This window comes from Lutra lutra, chromosome 14 (genome assembly GCF_902655055.1).
Source record: "Lutra lutra chromosome 14, mLutLut1.2, whole genome shotgun sequence".
In the NCBI taxonomy this organism is placed as follows: domain Eukaryota; kingdom Metazoa; phylum Chordata; class Mammalia; order Carnivora; family Mustelidae; genus Lutra; species Lutra lutra.
In genome coordinates this window covers 63,996,096-64,014,579 of record NC_062291.1, presented here as the reverse complement: position 1 = coordinate 64,014,579, position 18,484 = coordinate 63,996,096, and the positions used below count along the sequence as shown (strand labels likewise).

The 18,484-nt window shown below is 41.8% G+C and overlaps 1 protein-coding gene across 1 annotated transcript; it reads right to left on the bottom strand.

Moving 5' to 3' along the window:
* Positions 1-836: 836 nt before the first annotated feature.
* On the bottom strand, positions 837-11,853 carry GSTO1 (glutathione S-transferase omega 1). Its single transcript, XM_047703013.1, has 6 exons — positions 11,669-11,853; positions 11,336-11,444; positions 7,994-8,216; positions 6,033-6,131; positions 1,799-1,905; positions 837-1,066 (listed from the first exon to the last, which is right to left on the bottom strand). The coding sequence occupies exons 1-6, from the start codon at positions 11,700-11,702 to the stop codon at positions 913-915; spliced, it is 726 nt and encodes a 241-aa protein (XP_047558969.1). The 5' UTR covers positions 11,703-11,853; the 3' UTR covers positions 837-912.
* Positions 11,854-18,484: the final 6,631 nt, after the last annotated feature.

The window sequence follows — 18,484 nt, the reverse complement described above, 5'->3', positions numbered from 1 at the left end:
TCTACTTGTGATCTCTGTCAAATAAATAAATAAAATCTTTAAAAAAAAAAAAAAGAATAAGTACAGGAGAGTGTGATGGGGCAGGTCGACGGCTCCCTGATTTTGACAGTAAGAGCCGTGTGCTGGCTGTGTTCTCCAGATCTTACCGCTTCTTAAGGACTCACAACCTCGGGATCTGGGTGAAATCATCTGTTGAATGAAATGATGCTCTCCGACCTACCTTCTTCTCATGGAGGTGAGGTGATGATCAAAATTAAATAGAAGCCCAGTGGGCCATGGACGCGTCGGGAAGATGGGATGAGTATTTCTGAATTACTCATCCAGACTTGCGCTGAATTGATGGATGGGGTTTTCACAGTATTTAATTACATCGATGGGGTCCGCCTGCTAGGTACCCAGCACTGGAGTTGGTAGGAAAAGTCTGAAGGGGATTGAGATTGGAGACTGGGAGACCAAATAGGAGGACACCTAGTCACCTGACTTTGAGGTGATACAAGTCTGGTCCTCAGTAGTGACAATGGGAATATAAAAGACGGTGATGCTGATGGAAAGGAAAGAATGAGGAACTGAAAACTGGAGCGGGTAGCTCTTGAAACAAGGTATCTAAGTGGAGTGTCCTATAGGCAATAAGAAATCTAGGTTGAAGTCCAGTTCTCACCAGAGATGATGACTTAGAGGTTTTTAGCATAGACTACGATAAAACCCTTAGAATCACAGAAGTATCCTGAGACAGGAAATGTGCTTACACTTCCGCAGGAGGGCCTTAAGGAAACCCCACAGTTTAGCCATGATGTCAAATCAGAGAAGGTGATCCAGTGAAACGTGAGAGCCCTTGATAAAATTAAAGCTTATTTTATTCATATTAATGAAGGAAAATGTCAGACATTTCTTCCCTGCCAACTCTTGCCCCCATCAGAGCCCATAGTCACAGGCCTCGGGACTGTTCTGCAAGTAGAGTTTGAGGAAACCTTGAAGGGCCTTGGGCTCGATGAGAAGGGCTGATACCGCAGGATCTTTCCTCATGGCTGCCATCCAGAGCTTAAGTTTTGGAGTATGGTCTACACAACTGTGGGAAGGGAAAAGGTAGAAGGCATTACAAAGGCTCCTATTATCATTAGCACTCTGCAGTTTCTTTTTGTTTTCCTCTAATCTTTTAAATACTTCTTTAAAATGCACATAATCAGGATATTAGATTTGGAAGATATTGTAAAGGTCTTTGTTTTATGGACAAGGAATCTTAGAGAGTGAAGTGACTTGCTTAGTTAGCATGAGAATTTGTCCAGGCAGACTAGTAACTTTTTAAAGGGAGAACATGAAAGACAACCATGAATGTTACATATTTATTCTACAGCCAGACTGTGAAAAATAACCCTGAATAACTCCAAGCTCTAAGAATTGATAGCCGATTTGGCTGCCAAAATTCAGAACATGAGTTTGGAAGAGTGTGGGAGTCCTGCCGGTAAATGGGAGGTAACACTGGTCAGACAATCCTGCATGACATGCTATAAAAAATATACCTCCTTACGGATCTTTAACCAGAAGGGGAGGAGTAAGTTAATTTTAAAAGATTTTACTACATGTTCTGGAACTCTCTGTCCACCCCTCCCCCACACACTCCAGGAGTGAAGAAGGGTGGTGAGTACATGCCCTGGAGAGTCCAAGACTCTCCTCCTGTCTGCCTGTTCCCATTCATACCAGTTATATAAAATATTCTAATTTTTGTTCAGAAAAAAGGTCAATATATCCTCTTCCAATTAGCATTATCCTAACTTATGCATAAAATATTCAAATGTCTTACTCATTTAACTCCAGAATTTCCATTCGTTCAAACCAGGGCCAGATGAGGTAATCAATCATAGAAAGAGAATTGCCACCAAAGAAGGTTGTCTTCTTATTGGTAAGAACCTGAACGTTAAACAGCAGAAGAGTACTTGTTATTGGTGCATTTAATAAGACTCATCATCAGAAATGATGAAAGCAAGTTTAAGTAGAGCAAGTGAGAGCAGCAGCTTTTACTCTGACATATTCAAGCTGGCATTTTGTTTGAACTTTAGCATCTCCTGGTTCGGGATGAAGCCAACAACCAATAAAATAAACTGGAAAGTAGAGAAAAATAAAGCAAGCAACAGAATATGAGATCTTTGTGATACATATATCCAACAAAGGACTGGTATTCAGAATGTAGAGAGAACTCCCGGGAATCAATAAGAAAAAAGGCAAACAACTCAAGAGAAAATGGGGCAGACTTGATCTTCAGAAAAAAAGGATATTCTAATGGCCAAAAACCATGTGAAAAGGTATTCAACTACATTAGTCATCAGGGAAATGCACTCAGAGCCAAAATGTCACACGACTACACATCCATTGTAATAACTAAAATGAACAAGACAAAGTTAACAAGGGTGTGGAATCACTGCTGGTCGGAGTCTAAGCTGGTGCAACCGTGTTTTAACAGTATGTACTAGAGCCAAGTGCATGCATTCTCTAACCCAGTAATTCTACTCTTTGGAAATGTGAACACATGTTCAACAAAACATAGGTGGAAGAATGTCAACTGCAGCACAATTTGTAAGAGCCCCAAAGTGGAAACATTTACTGTCCATCAGGAGTAAAATGGGTAAACTGTGCAATAGTCCTATGTTGAAAGGATAGGAAAGAACTGCACACAACAGAGATGAAGCTCACAAAACTGACAGTGGATGAAAGAAGCCAGACCCCAAAAAGAGCATCTTATAGAATTCCGTATGTATAAACTATAAAAACAGCCCAAACCAATGTTTCTTTTTTTTTTTTTTTTTTTAAGATTTATTTGACAGAGAGAGAGAGATCACAGGTAGGCAGAGAGGCAGGCAGAGAGAGAGGGGGAAGCAGGCTCCCCGCTGAGCAGAGAGCCCGATGCGGGGCTCCATCCCAGGACCCTGAGATCATGACCTGAGCCGAAGGCAGAGGCTCAACCCACTGAGCCACCCAGGCGCCCCCAAACCAATGTTTCTGGATATGGGTGCTAGTTCCATGACTATGTTCACTTGGTAAAAATTCATCAAGCTGTACTCATGCTTTGGGTACTTCTCTGTATGTAACACTTCAATAAAAAACTGACTCAAAATACACTGGAAATGACTGGGTTAACCGTTAGACCAATGTCAAATAAAATTACTTGAAAACCAAACACAAAGAGTATGTTTCTGAAATTCAAGAATGCGCATTGGTGTTCATGGTTTTGCCAAAGTAGAGGAACTAATTTAACACCTAACCAACTTAACTCTTTATAAAACTTTCATAGTTTTCCTCAGGGCCCATATAACATTCTGCATTGTAGACTGATGGCTTATATCTACTGGTGTATTTCTCTTTTGTCCACAACCAAGCTAATCATCCGAAGAGTATAGACCGTATCTTATTTTCTACCTCTCACACTATCCAGGAGAGTGCCTTGCAATTATTAGGCACTCAGAATTGTACAACTAATCAATGTTAACTGGGTCTGTCCTTCAACTGTAATGTCTGGTTATTATATTGTGTATAAATAAAATTAAGCATGGCAGCTTCAGTCAGGACGAAATAATCCGATCAACAGGCTAAAACATGGAAATGGCACTACTCACTATAAGGCATGAGTTCTTTTTTTTTTTTTTAAAGATTTTATTTATTTATTTCACAGAGAGAGATCACAAGTAGGCAGAGAGGCAGGCAGAGAGAGAGAGAGAGAGAGAGAGAGGAGGAAGCAGGGTCTCCGCTGAGCAGAGAGCCCAATGCGGGACTCGATCCCAGGACCCTGAGATCGAGCCCGATGCGGGACTCGATCCCAGGACCCTGAGATCATGACCTGAGCCGAAGGCAGCGGCTTAACCCACTGAGCCACCCAGGCGCCCAAGGCACGAGTTCTTAATCTGGAGTCTATGAAGGCAGATGGGGAAAAGGTATATACTGCCTTCCTCCCCTACCAACCCCAAATTTAGCAGGTATTTCCATAATGAAATAAACCACAGTAGAATCAATCTTCTATATTTTAACTTAAGCATTTAAAAATGCTGAGAAGGGGTCCATAGGCTCTAGTAGGTTGCCAAACACAAAAGAAGTCTTAATCTTCAAAGAAATAGTATCCCACATGTATTCTCTGACCATAATGTAATTAAATTAGAAAATAGCAAGAAGTTTAGGAAACTTACAAGTACACTGATAAATAATAGCTAGGCAATGAGAAAATCACAATAGAAACAGCATAAAAAGCCAATTTAGAACAGAACGACGAAAATCCTGCCTATTAAAACTTAATTGGGGGGTGCCTAGGTGGCCCAGTCACTAAGTGTCTGCCTTCAGCTGAGGTCATGATCGCAGGGTCCTGGGATCGAGTCCCATATTGGGCTCTCTGCTCGGCGGGAAGACTGCTTCTCCCTCTCCCACTCCCCTTGCTTGTGTCCCCTCTCTCACTGTGTCTCTCTATGTCAAATAAGTAAAATCTTAAAAAAAAAAAAAGATCTGTCTTTAAAAAAAAAAACAACCTTAATTGGGCATAACTAAAATATTATTTAGAAGTAATATATTGGTCATTAATGCATTATACAATCAAGAAAAACTGAAAGTAAGTGCATTACCTACTGATCTCCTCAGCTAGTCAGTAAAAGAAACAGCCAAACCCTATCAAATGATTTCAAAGATTAGAAATGCAGGGAATATGGACACTGGGGACGTTATGTTATATGGTGAGTGCTGTGAAGTGTGTAAGCCGGACGATTCACAGACCTGTACCCCTGGGGCAAATAATACATTACATGTTAATAATGAATAAAAAAATTAAAAAAAAAAATACAGGGAAAGTAACCCAACTCATTTTATCAAATTAGACTATCCTTAATATAAAAAACAAAAACACTATGAAAACAAAATAATAATCCAAACTTATTAATAATATGCAAATTATTTAAATATTAACTAGTTCTTGAGTTTTTATCTCAGTAATGCTAGGATGGTTCAACACTAGAAAAATCAACACCATATTCATCAGATTAAACAGAAGAAAATTCCATGAACATCTCAATAGATGTGATACAGATAAAACATTCAACAAAATCACATTCATGATTTTTGTTAAAAATCATTAAACTAGTGGGGCTCCTGGGTGGCTCAGTGGGTTAAGCCTCTGCCTTCGACTCAGGTCGTGGTCTGGGGTCCTGGGATCGAGCCCCACATCAGGCTCTCTGTTCAGCGGGGAGCCTGCTTCCCTCTCTCTCTCTGCCTGCCTCTCTGCCTACTTGTGATCTCTATCTCTGTGTTTCAAATAAATAAATAAATAATCTTAAAAAAAAATTAGCAAACTAGTTAACTTTCTTAATGAAAAAAAAAAAATTCCAAAAAAATCCACAACAAGCTTAATACTGATAAAATATTAGGATGCATTCCCATACAAGGCAGGAACTATGTCTTCCCTCAGTAAAAACCCAAGGCTGAGAGTGCATGTAATGTCTCAAAACCAAGAGAAAGACTTGATCTATAGGCCCAAAGGGTAGCTGTGCCCCAAAGGAGGTAAAAACTCATCCAGTCTTCTCCAAGTGTCTTTATGAGTCATGACAAACTCTGGTGAGAAATTTTTAATATGTACTATTAAGTAGAAAAAAGAACACAGCATGGTATGTATGCTCTGATTACAGTTATGTTAACTTTTTCCTTCCTTCCTCCCTCCCTCCCATTTTGTTTTAATATACGGACAAGGACTAGACACAGGCATACAAAAATGAAAACAGGTGACAAACTGTGGAAATGTTAGTGCATTTTTTTTCCTTGTTATTTTACTGTCAGTGTGACAAAATATTTTAAAAGCAAGCCATGACAAAATATTTTTAGGTGTTTTGGTTTCTATCCTAAACACGACAGCTTACAGCAATCTGTCCTAACCTAAAATTCCTTATTTGGTGTTATTACTAATGGCCACAAACTGCTTTGGGAAAGGGGAGTATAAAGAACAGTGTAGAAAGAAGAGGAGGATGGGATATAGTATATCATTTACTCTGACAGAACCTCGGAGAAGAGATTACCTCCTCTAGCTTGCTGAGTTCTTTCCGCAATTCTTCTTTTTGGCCAGAGCAGTCTTCCTCATTCTGTTTTCTCAAAACACTTGTTACCAAAGATGGGACCTACACAGAGAAAAATTTCTTAGTTACCAGTGAGGCAAACTACACCGGCCCCCTCACAGAAAAGCATGATCGAGCCCTCAGAGTCCCAGATCATGGTGCTCAAGAAACCTGAAAGGCGCACCAATTCCTGTGTTCACAGAAGTCGGGTACTGATCTTAGAAACAGTTTTGGGGCATAAGGTGCTATTTTGGTCAGAATTTGATAAGTTGCAATTAACAGAACCCACTTTGGTGAGTTTGAGCCAAATGTGTCTTAAAAAGACACTGAGTGACTCAGAATTATTGAGAGGCTGACAAAATAAAGAGACAAAATTTATTTTTTGTATGGCTTTGATTAAGTCTCCAATTTTATGTGTATACACACACACACACATCTCCAAAGCTTCAGGACCTTTACTGTTAGTCTACATGTCTCAGTGTCAGCTTCTCAGAAGATGATTGGGCTGGGGACGCAGGCGGGAGCATTTCTGGTTTACTGAGCTATAGCCAGGAGGGTGGGGTCATATGGTACCTGAAGCTACCTCTTCCCTGAATGTGAGCTAGGAAGTAATGGTGGGCATCTCCAGCTTTTAGCTTATTTTCTTTTGAAACACTACAATGAATCTCTCTCTCATTCTTTTTTATTTAAAGTACTCTCTACACCCAATGTGGGGCTTGAACTCACAACCCTGAGGTCCAGAGTCATATGCTCTACCGTTTGGGCTAGCCAGATGTTCCCCATAATGAATCTTTGTTCCTATTTTTTTTTTCAATCCTCCAAAATCTTTCTTGTAATTGTCACATTCCCTCTCCATCACTTCAACCATGGCATCTGTGCTATTCTTCCCTCTTGTCTGCTAAGTTAGATAATTCCCTCTTTCTTCCCCCACTGGTTTCCCTTTGCAATGTCTCCTTACACAATGTGCTCTCTAAGTTTCACCTTCTAGGTATTTCTTTAACCATTTAAAGAAGACAAGATGTGCTGACACATATCCTGACAAATAACAGGGCTACAGAGATAACCAGACACGCCATTCTGGTTGTTCACTGTTGGGCATTTCTTTGTTAGTATCAATTGTTTGAATTATCTACAACCCTGACACTGATTAAGATACAAAGAGTTCTTCTACAGGAATGCCATTGACATTGTCAGCTAATAGCTATGGCCAACACAAAGTAGATGCCTGCTGCTAGACTCCTTGGCCAGAGAGCCAACATAGCATTTACCATGAGTTAGACTCTGCTCTAGGTGTTTTATATAAACTGGCTTTTATCTACAAGAAGAAAGAAATTATACTCCTCTGACTCCTCAATGATAAGCTGAGGCACAGAGGTAAATGAGTAACTTCCTCAGAGTCACACCACTAGGTCGTGCAGAGCTGGTCACAGACCTGGATAGTGAGCCAGCAGAGATGGGAACACTGCCTCACCCAAAAGGAGCTCAGAGTCTGGGTATAACACACAGGCAAGAAGATGGACACTCACTGACCAGGAGAAGTCAGCACCTGAGGGACCACAGAGCTGGGCACTGACCCCGCCTGGACAAGCTTCTGGAAGGCACCAGAAGCTAAGGAGATAAATGAAAGAGGACTTAGAGATAACAAGGCAAAGTGAGAAAGGGGAAGAGCCTTCCAGCAAGCATTCAGGAGTAGGAGGTGAGCGTGGGAAAACAAAACATTCAGTGTGGCAGGAACAGTGCCTGAAGAGTGAAGAGGGCTGACTTTGGAGAGCCAAGAAGCAGACACCAGATGGTGAAGGGCTTGCAGATAAGAACACAGCTGTGTTTTCCTTTCCCACCTCACTGAATCATAAATGACAGCACTGATTTAGCTTAAAAAACAAAGTTTTTTTTCAAACAGGAGCTGAAATTTCTTATACACACACCTTAGAAAATAACTCAAACACCATCTTCTGGCGAGCTTTCTCATAGGGGTCGATTGGCAATAGCTTCTTTCCTGGATATACATCATCCAGGTACTCACAGGTGATGGCAGATTCGTAGATCAGTTGACCCTGACTGTTTTCCAGAACTGGCACCAGGCCAAAGGGATTCTTCTTAAAGAACCACTCAGGCTTACTTTTCAGGTTGATGTTGATGATTTCATGCCTGAAAGAGACACAGAAAACAATGAAGACAGTGGAACTTTTTTTTGGCGGGGGGAGTACTTCTGAGCAAATCCTCACTGGCTCTACCATCTACCCAGCTGACCAAACCCCAAATGTAGGATTTGATTCAGTCTTGGTTCCTTTTCCCTTGCTCCCTCTTCCTCAAGTCCAATGGATCACAAGATCTGTCAGCTACATCTCCAGATCAGAGCCTTTTCTCAGCCTTACCCCTGCCTCCTCATCCAAAACACCAGCTTTAAGCTCGACCTCTACAGTGGTCTCTCAGCAGCCTCTCTGCTTCCACTCTGCCCTCCCTACCTGTGTGTTGCACAACAGAAGTGAACTGGATCAGGCCATCCTCCTGCCTGCAACCCTATGATTGCTCCATTGCAATAAGGATAAAACTTCAAGCCCTCCATAGCATGTGATCTGGACCTTTCTTACCTGTCACACCTGTTCCCAGGATTTACCCTCTGGTCATTATAAGCTGGCCACACTGGCGTTTTTATACTCCTTGCATTTGCCAAACAGGTTCTCACCTTAAAGCATTTACATTTTTTGTTCCTCTGATCTCTGCCGGTCTTCTCAGGTCAAATGCCACCTCCTCCAAGAAGCCCTCTCTGACTATGCTCTCTGAAGTTGCTTAGAGCCTCTACTAGATGATCACCTTGTTTTACTTTCTTCATTGACCTGATGATATGTATCTGAAATTACACCGCTCGTTTATTTACATGTTCATTATGTCACCTCTCTAGATTGTAAGCTCCATGAAAGCAGGGATTCTGTGTGCCTTGTTCATATTAATAAATGTAAATGAAAGAAATTTTAAAAACAGATATGAATGCTATGAAGACAATAAAAATGGTTTCAGGGTACTCAGTAAATATTTGTTGAATGAATGAATAAATAAGTGCAAATGCCTCAAGATTGTGAATAAGATAAAGCTACTCTATTTTGGGCTTATTCTAATTGTAAATTATCTGAGGTAACCAATTGTATTCACTACCTAGTATATGAGAATTAACATGAAAAAATTCAATTCCTTTTGCTAAATTGAAAAGAAAGTTCCTCAATTTTACAAAGATTATTAAGGAATCCAAAAAATCTACCCATAAAATAAAGTTGCAGATTAAATGTCCATGCACTGGTATTTTTTAAAATGTTACATAGGTAAATCACACTAAGCAAACCCAAAAGGAAGAAAACAGATGAAGTCCAAGCTATATTCAAATTATAATTAGATCTAACTTGTTTCTTGCCTGAGAGATTGTAGAATAAATAAGAGACAGGGAAGTTTCACAGAATTGTTAAAGCCAGGTCCATATGATTGTAAAGCTGGTTAAATTGTTCAATAGAACAGGTTAGTTACTCAAAAATAGTATATGCAAACCCATTCCCCCATCCACCTCAATAGTTAGAACAGTGTTTAGTTTGAGGATTTAAATGTATAACCCCTGATGGAAACAGGGATTATACTACACTGAACACTAAAAGATATTTCTGTATCAAGTGGTTCATGTGTTGACAGATTATTGGACAGTCGGGTACCAGCCATCAAAAGAAATACAAGGCCGGCTCCTTGCCAAGGAATTATCAACATTTCTGAAATTTTATACCATGAAAACAAAAGGTAGACCCTGGGCTTTTGTAATAAAGAAGGTTCTTAGAACACACATGCATGTGGTAACCTGACAATAGGAGCCACAAGTCAATATACCTGCCACAACAATCTGGAAGATGTACTTTTTAGAGAAAACCATGCTTTGTTCGGTGAGACATGTAGCAAAAATCTAGCACCTCTCTAATGAAAGTCTTCTGGGCAGCCAGCTAAAACCGGATCCATGAATATAGATCTCTGTTGTTTACAGGACCTGGGGCTGTTACCATTCTTCGCCCTGATACACACACTATTTTGGCAAGACCAGTTCAGTTTTTCTTGGAAAACTATCCCAGTAAATAAGGTGGGGTTGTTTTCAATTGGAGTTTCAGAAGGGCCCAGAAACCAGGACTCTATATCCCCCAATCCAGCTATGCCTTCCTCCTGCAAAGGATACATCTTTTTTCAATCCAATTTGAGTAAGATTACTCTTACTTGCAATAAAGGAATCCTAATACTGCAGATACTGCAGTATTTGGATAAAATACAATGTTCTGGATAAATGGTACTAAATGCTGAGTATTTTGCTATGTGTTCAGAATCAATTTCATCCAAATAAGATGCAAATCTTAGTGAAATGATGGCTAATCTGAAGACTTTTTTTTTCCCTTTAGAATGCATCTCACATTCTTTTAAGGAAAATTGTCTGCCAAATTCTCCCCCTAGAAGACTAAAGTTAGTTTATAAACCCTTAGCACGTGGATGGGAAATTTCTTAGGAATGGGAGCTATGTTTTAAACTTCCGTACCACAAGTATCTAATGTCTGCTCAACAGATTCCAAAGATCATTCGAAAGGAGCCAATGCCAATGGACATTTGGTGTCAGGAACCAAGTGACTATTGCATATTCCCATGGATAACCAATACGCCAAAAAACATTTGGTTTTTAATTTCAAAGAGGCTTCGCAGAAGACTGAATTTTTAGGCATGCACACTTTGACTCAACAACCCAACCTACAGAAATATGCACAGTACAGTTGACTCAGGACTCTGCCCGGAGGGGTAAGGCCTGGACTCGGTACTGAAATAAACTGCCAACCATTAGGGAAGGGGCTGTATAATCAGAGTAACAGCAAACAGGATCACATAAAACAGGCGTGAATGTAGAAGGTGGGGGTAAAGCCAAAGGGCAGCAGACCAGGAATCAGAGATCGACCAGAGTTAAAAAGAGCCCCTGCTGGTCATTACCTGTGCTCTCCTCTAACCACCAACCTTACGAGAGCCTCAGCTTTCCAAATCCATAAAAATGGTTAGACTGATCGAAATGGGGTGTCCTTAACTGTTGTCATCTGTGGCATTCCTCCCACCCCTCACCCCGGGAAGTGGGTTCAAATTTTGCTTTGTTTTCCCCCTCCCCCCACCCCGAACGTCTGAGAATGGTTTATTTTGCAGGAAAGGAAGCCCCTGGGGCCCTACCGGAGAGTCCCACCCGGCCGCTCCCGCAGCAGCTGCCGGGTCCTTACCTGATTCCCTTGGCCTTCAGAACCAGGAGTGTCCTCTGGGCGTACGGGCAGAACCTCATGCTGTAGACGCGGATCAGACCCTCGGGGACGGGTCCCGGGGGCGCGCTTCCTGCGGGGTGACGCTGAGGCTCTCAACCGCCGGGAAAGCGACGGGGACCCCCAACCTCCCGCCATCCCAGGACCAGGCCGCCGAGAGGTCGCGCGCGCTACGGCCGCGGCCCGATCCCCGTGGGTGGGGGACCCCCCCCCAGGTGGCTCCGGAGCAGCCACACCAGGACACACGACTGTGAGTCGCCGAGCTTCCCCGCGCCTCTCGCGCCCGGCCGGCCTCACCCTTCTCGAGGCTCCGGGCCGACCCTCCCGACATCGCGGCGCCGCACAGACGGATCTCACGCTCCGGGTTTGCAGGCGCTTCAGGAAGTGGGTCGCCCCTCCCTCCGTCGTTTCTTCCTGCCCTCCTCCTCTCCGAACTGCCTGCGGCGGTCCGCGGTCATCTCGGTGAGGACTGTGTACCCCCGCCCCGCGTCGGCCCGGGCGCTTAAAGAAAAATCCGGAGCGCGGCAACTCCGGTGGGCGGCCTTGGCCGCCGCGCCCGGACTCCCTTTGCCGCTGTCTGCAAGGAGGGACGCGCCGCCCCTGGGGCCGAGGGCCTGCAGGGAAATCGCCACTGAGACGCCCACCCTACGCGCCCACCTCTGGCCCGCAGCCCCGGTTTTGCCTCGCTGGCGCTAGAACACCGCGGCTGGTGCTCGTGCCAGAGTGTACTGTGCCGGCCGAGAGAGGCGCCCACGTCCAGAGGCGCAGGAGAAGCTCGGCACCCAGGCCATTCCCCCTCCCAGAGGATGGTGGTCTTCCGGCTGGCCTCCAGGCGGGTCCAACCCTCAGCCTCACCCAGACCCTGATCCTCCCACGCCCCGCAGCCGCTGCGCTCACGTGGCACCCGCCTGGTTGCAGTTCTCCTTCCGCCCCAAAGTGCCCCTGACTTCAGGGCTTGGAACCCCGGGCCCAGAGCTCGCTCACAGTTCAGAACTTACTCTGCAAAGATAGCTGTCCATGGTCCGGTGCTAGGTCGCCCAGCCATCTGCATGGCTTTTTCCTTTCCTTGGCAATATCAGCTTAGTATGACTACTTGGGGGGGGGGGGGCGCATTGTTCCTTCTGTCACCAATAGGACACATCCTTTTAATTTTAACCCAAAGAAAACTGCACAAATGTGGCTATTACTAACAGAATGATAGTGCCACTTTCAAAAATCTGTTAGGTTTGGATTTTGAAGCCGAATAGGGACACAGGCTCAGAGTCCCGCAAGCTCAGTGCATTTAGACTGTAGATCTATATGAAAAGTGTTTGCTAGAGCCACTGCTGAAACAGTCCCTTAACTGAAGGGGGTAGAGAAAAGGCTCCAGGGCACAAGGTACAGACACAGGAAAAAGATAGTCAGTGTTTTGCTCCTCTGCCTAGATTTGGAAAGCCAGTCAGTAACTTCTGTGCCATTGATTTGCACTGGTGTCTGTTTTTATTTTGATTAGTTCTGTTATGGGAAAGGCAGAGAATGAGGTGATAAGCGCACGCATCTTGCAGCCTTCCTGCCTGGGTTTGATCCTGACTCTACCATTGTATTAATTTGCAAGGGTTAGGTTAACAAAGTATCACAAATCCGCAACAGAGATCTATGATCACAGTCTGGAGGCCAGAAGTCTGAGATCAAGCCTCTGAAGGAGGATCTGTCCCATGCCTCTTCTAGTGGCTACACTGGCAATCTCTGGCATCCTAGGCTTGTAGAAGTATCACCCCATCTTTGCCTTCACCTTCACATGGCATCCTCCCTCTGTTCACATCTTTGCCCAAATTTCCCCTCTTTATAAGGACACTAGTCATAGTGGACCAGGGGCCCACCCTACTCTAATATGACCTCATCTTAATTTAACTAATTGCAGCTGTAATGAACCTATTTCCAAATAATCTCACATTCTGAGGTACTGGACGGTTGGAGTTTCAACATATGGATTTATGAATTAATATTTCAACATATGAACTTATTATGAAACCATATAAATTATAATAACCCCTTATTAACTGTGTGAATGTGGACAAGTTCCTTTTGTGTTTTAGTTCTCTCATCTGTAAAATGCAATGGTAAAGACTTCCTGTCTCCCTGATAGAGTTTGAAGAAGTATTAAATTAGGGTGCCTGGGTGGCTCAGTGGGTTGAGCCTCTGCCTTCAGCTTGGGTCGCGATCTCGTGATCTCGGGGTCCTGGGATCAAGCCCCACATGGGGTTCTCTCCTCAGCGGGGAGCCTGCTTCCCTCCTCTGTCTGCATGCCTCTCTGCCTGCTTGTGATCTCTCTGTCAAATAAATAAGTAAAATATTTTTTAAAATAGTAATAAATTAGTAAATATACAGAAACCACTTAGAACAGTTCTTGGCACAAAATAAATGTTAAATAAATGTTAATTATTACAGATACTAAATTAAAAAAAAAAGCAAGGCCCATTCCTTGCTAAAACATTGGTCTTGCTTAAGTCTCTTTTAGAACACTAACTTTTGGAAGTTCTTTCGCACATTTGTGATATCATGCAAATTAACCCTGCAACTGTAAATCTCTGATTGGCCAACCTAAAAATTTGAGGTCAAGGAATTGTTCAAACACTTTTACTTGTAATGGCCTGTCCCCTAATTAGTCTGACTATTGTAACGTCTCGTTGTAATAATTTCAAAGACCCAATTTGACAATAAAGGCTAATTGCTCGAAGAAAGAAATTGAAAAGAAACTATATTGTCCCAGGAAACTACTCTCCTGTAGTACTACTGTGGATTATAGTGGACCATCTCCAAGCCCTTTGTGTTTGTGTACATAATGCGACCATCTGAATACTCACTGCTGTTAGCCATAGGTGAAAGGGCACAGTATGCCACATTTTTACAACTATAATTGTCAATAATTAGCCTGAGGGGGCTAACTTGAGCTGATCCTGTTGGATAAAGGTCAGGAGTTGGTGAGGTCCCAGTGATAAGAAACAGTTTCTTTGGGCGGCTGGGTGGCTCAGTCGATAAGCAGCTGCCTTCGGCTCAGGTCATGATCTCTGGCACCTGGGATCGATGCCCATATCGGCTCCCTGCTGCTGTGTTCCCTCTTTCTCTCTGTGTCTCTCTCTGTCAAATAAATACATATAATCTTTTAAAAAATAAAAATACAACAACAAAAAGAAAGTTTTATTTTCTTTCTTATTTTAGAGAGAGAGACAGAGAGAGATCTCGAGCACGAGAGGTGGGCGAGAGTAGAGAGAGAGAGGAAGCGGGGAACCAGATGAGGGACTTGATCCCAGGACTGCAAGATCGCGATCAGAGCCAAAGGCAGACACATAACTGACTGAGCCACCCAGGCACCCAAGAAACCGTTTTCTACCTTCTAAGTACCACCTGTCTTTACTGACTATATACACCCACTTGATACAAAATTCTTTTGACTTTTTAGAAAGGTAATTTGGTTTTTTTGTTTATTTGTCTTTTGTTCGGTTTCAAGTTTTTATTTAAATTCTAAGTAGTTAGCGTATAGTGTAATATTGGTTTCAGGAATAGAATTAAGTGATTCATCACTTACATATAACATCCAGTGCTCATCACAACAAGTGCCCTACTTACTACCCCATTCCCCACTTAGCCCATCCCCCACGCCTCTCCCTCTGTGAACCCTCAGGGTGTTCACTATAGTTAAGAGTCTCTTATGGTTTGCTTCCTTCTTTTCTTTTCCCCCTTTCCCATGTTCATCTGTTTTGTTTCTTAAATTCCGCATATAAATGAAATCATATGGCTATTTTTCTTTTTCTACTTCACTTAGCATAATATACTCTAGCTCTATCCACATCATAGTGAATGGCAATATTTCATTCTTTTTGATGAGTAATATTCTTTATCCATTCATCAGTCGATGGACATCTGGGGGTCTTTCCATAATTTCACTATTGTCCATAATGTTGCTATAAACATCAGGACTGTAATTTGAATAATTTTATACTTTTTAGTATAAACTTTAGGAATTAAAATTACTAAATTTTAATTACTAAAATTAAAATTATAAAATTTAGTAATTAAAATTTAGTAATTAAAATTAATAAGGTACTTTTATAGAGTGAGTTAGGGATATTGAAAGTCCCATGAAGTATTTCATTCTTGTTATTATTTTAATTAGTTATATTTAAATTTTCCTTAAAAATTAGGGGCCTTGTCTTCTTACAAAATTGACTTTCTATGACAGTCCATAGTAGCCTTCATCAAAGAGATTCCATGGAAAAATATAGGCTGAGTGACTGTGTGAAAGATTTAGTAGGGCCCAGAATGAGGTCAAGTAAGAAGGAAAAAAATCATTATAAGCCTCACAAAAAGAAGCCATATAAGAATAAATGATCCTGGGGCACCTGGGTAGCTCAGTGGGTTAAGCCTCTGCCTTTGGCTCAGGTCATGATCTCAGGGTCTTGGGATTGAGCCCCACATCAGGCTCTCTGCTCAGCAGTGAGCCTGCTTCCTCCTCCTCTCTCTGCCTGCCTCTCTGCCTACTTGTGATGTCTCTCTCTGTCAAATTAATAAATAAAATCTTTAAAAAAAAAAAAAGGAATAAATGATCCATAAAGAAAGGAGCTTGAATGGCCACCAAAAAAAAAAAAAAAGAAAAGAAAAGAAAAGAAAAGAAAAGAAAAGAAAAAAGAAAGAAAGAAAGAAAAAAGGAAGGGGGGTAGTAAAAGTACACTGAGAATACAATGAAAAAATAATTTTTGGAGTATTCATATATTCATATAATGGCCAACCATCCAGCAATAAAAACTAATAAATTATAGCTGTAGCTATTAATATAAAAACATCTCAAAAACAAAAGATTAAGTCATAAAAGCAAGTCACAAAATGATACATATGGCATGACTACATATATTAGCTTTAAAAACATGCAAAATGAGGGGTGCCCAGGTGGCTCAGTCAGTTAAGTGTCCAGCTCTTGATCTCAGCTCAAGTATTGATCTCAGGGTTGTGAGTTCAAGCCCTGCATTGGGCTCCATGCTGGGTGTGGAACCTCCTGAAAAAAAAAAAAAAAAAAAAAAAAAGAGGGGCACCTGGGTGGCTCAGTGGGTTAAAGCCTCAGCCTTTGGCTTAGATCATGGTCCCAGGGTCCTGGGATCAGCCCCGCATGCGGCTCTCTGCCTTCCCCTCTCTCTCTGCCTGCCTCTTTGTCTACTTGTGACCTTCTGTCTGTCAAATAATTAAATAAATTAAATAAAATCTTAAAAAAAAAAAAAAAAAGAACAAGCAGAATGAAACCATGCAGGTTATGGCACATGCATTTATAGTAGAATGGAAAAACAAGGAGCAATAAATAGAATTCAGAAGAGTGAATACCTCTGGGCCAAGGAAGAGAAAGAAAAAGAGAAGGCACATGGCATGGTGAGGTGCTTCTAGAGTATTGGTTATGTTCCATATCTTACACTGGAGGTTGGCTTCTGGACAATGAAATTGAGGTAGGAAAGGGTGAGACTCTCGAGAAGGAATGAGATGGAGACTGTCTTCATTTGAAAACCTTTCCATATAATCTGAGTTACTACTATATGCTATATCTCAAAAAAAATTTTTTTTTTAATTTAAGACACTGATTTTGAGAAGAACAGGTGAAAAACAAAGACCAAAAAAACAACCTAACTACCATTGAAAGGGATGGTAGGGAAGAAAAATTTGCCACCCCAAAGTGTGTTTCTTTGGCATGCAGATTTTAGGTGATTTTTAAGAAAAACAGCTCAGGAAGAGCCTCTGACTTTTCCCCTAACTACCTAAAAGAATTAGAATAAAGCACTTGTTCAAGGAAGGGAGTTATCACCATAAATGACAAATAAATATAAACTAGGTGTGGTAGACAGGAAGAAACTTAGGAAAGTCTGTTTGTTAAAATTCCCCTCTATGTCATACTGTTTCTATATGGTCCAGCAAACATTTGTTGGCCAAGCATTTGCTCTTTTTCATCTTTCTGTAAATAGTCCTCCTCCCCTTTGAAGCCCTAGATCCCTTCCCCTTCTCCTCAGTTCAGGATGACATATACATCATTTTGCCTGACTGTCTTTGGAATCTCTCGTGTTTATGTGGATTCCCCAAACATATGTAATTAAATTTGATTTTCTCCTATTAATCTTTCCCATGTCAATATAATTCTTAGACCAACCAAAAGAATCTTAAATGGTAGACAAAAATTTTTCCTCCCCAACAGCATGATGTAGGTCTATATACAGTGATGCAGGAACATGTTCAAGGTATATTGCTAAAAGAAAATGTTGTAAAACAGCATATAGGAGATAATTTCATCTGGTGAATGTATACTGCCTTCCAGGTGTCTACTAAATGTTCTACATGAAAAATTCTTAATTCCCACAATGCAAAGAACTACATAAAAATTAAATTGAATAAGAAATACTGTTAAGGGACACCTGGGTGGCTCAGTTGGTTAAGCGGCTGCCTTCGGCTCAGGTCATGATCCCAGTGTCCTGGGATCGAGTCCCACACCAGGCTCCTTGCTCAGCAGGGAGCCTGCTTCTCTCTCTGCCTCTGCCTACCACTCTGCCTGTGCTCACTCTATCTCTCTCTGACAAATAAATAAATAAAATCTTAAAAAAAAAAAAAAAGAAAGAAAAGAAATACTGTTAATATTAGAATCCCGTGGATGAGGAAACTCAGAGACAGGAATTAAGTGACTTTCCCACGGCAACATACTTCTGAATGGTGGAGCTGGTTTTTCAATTCTGAGCTGACATCAAAGTCTGATCTCTTAACTACTGCCATAGTTAATCAATTCTAGGCTGTACATTTCTCCACTTTGGAACACTTCTGAAAATCGGGCTATATCTTAAAATCACTATAGGCTGGGTGTGTCCTGACATGGATCTTATTGTTTGTGCTTGGGCTTGCAGGACGGATGTCATTGGCTTGAAAGAGAATCCCAGAGACAACAAGAGAGTGCCTTTGTTCCATTATTAAATGAAATGCTCTTGTTGGCACAGAGGACAATGCAGGGGGTGGGGGTGGCAAGTGAGGTAGGGGTAAATGAAAACCTATGACTCTGACTTGAGAAATTATTCAAAAAAGCTGGATTGTAAAAGTGAAAAAGTTGTAGGAAGACCC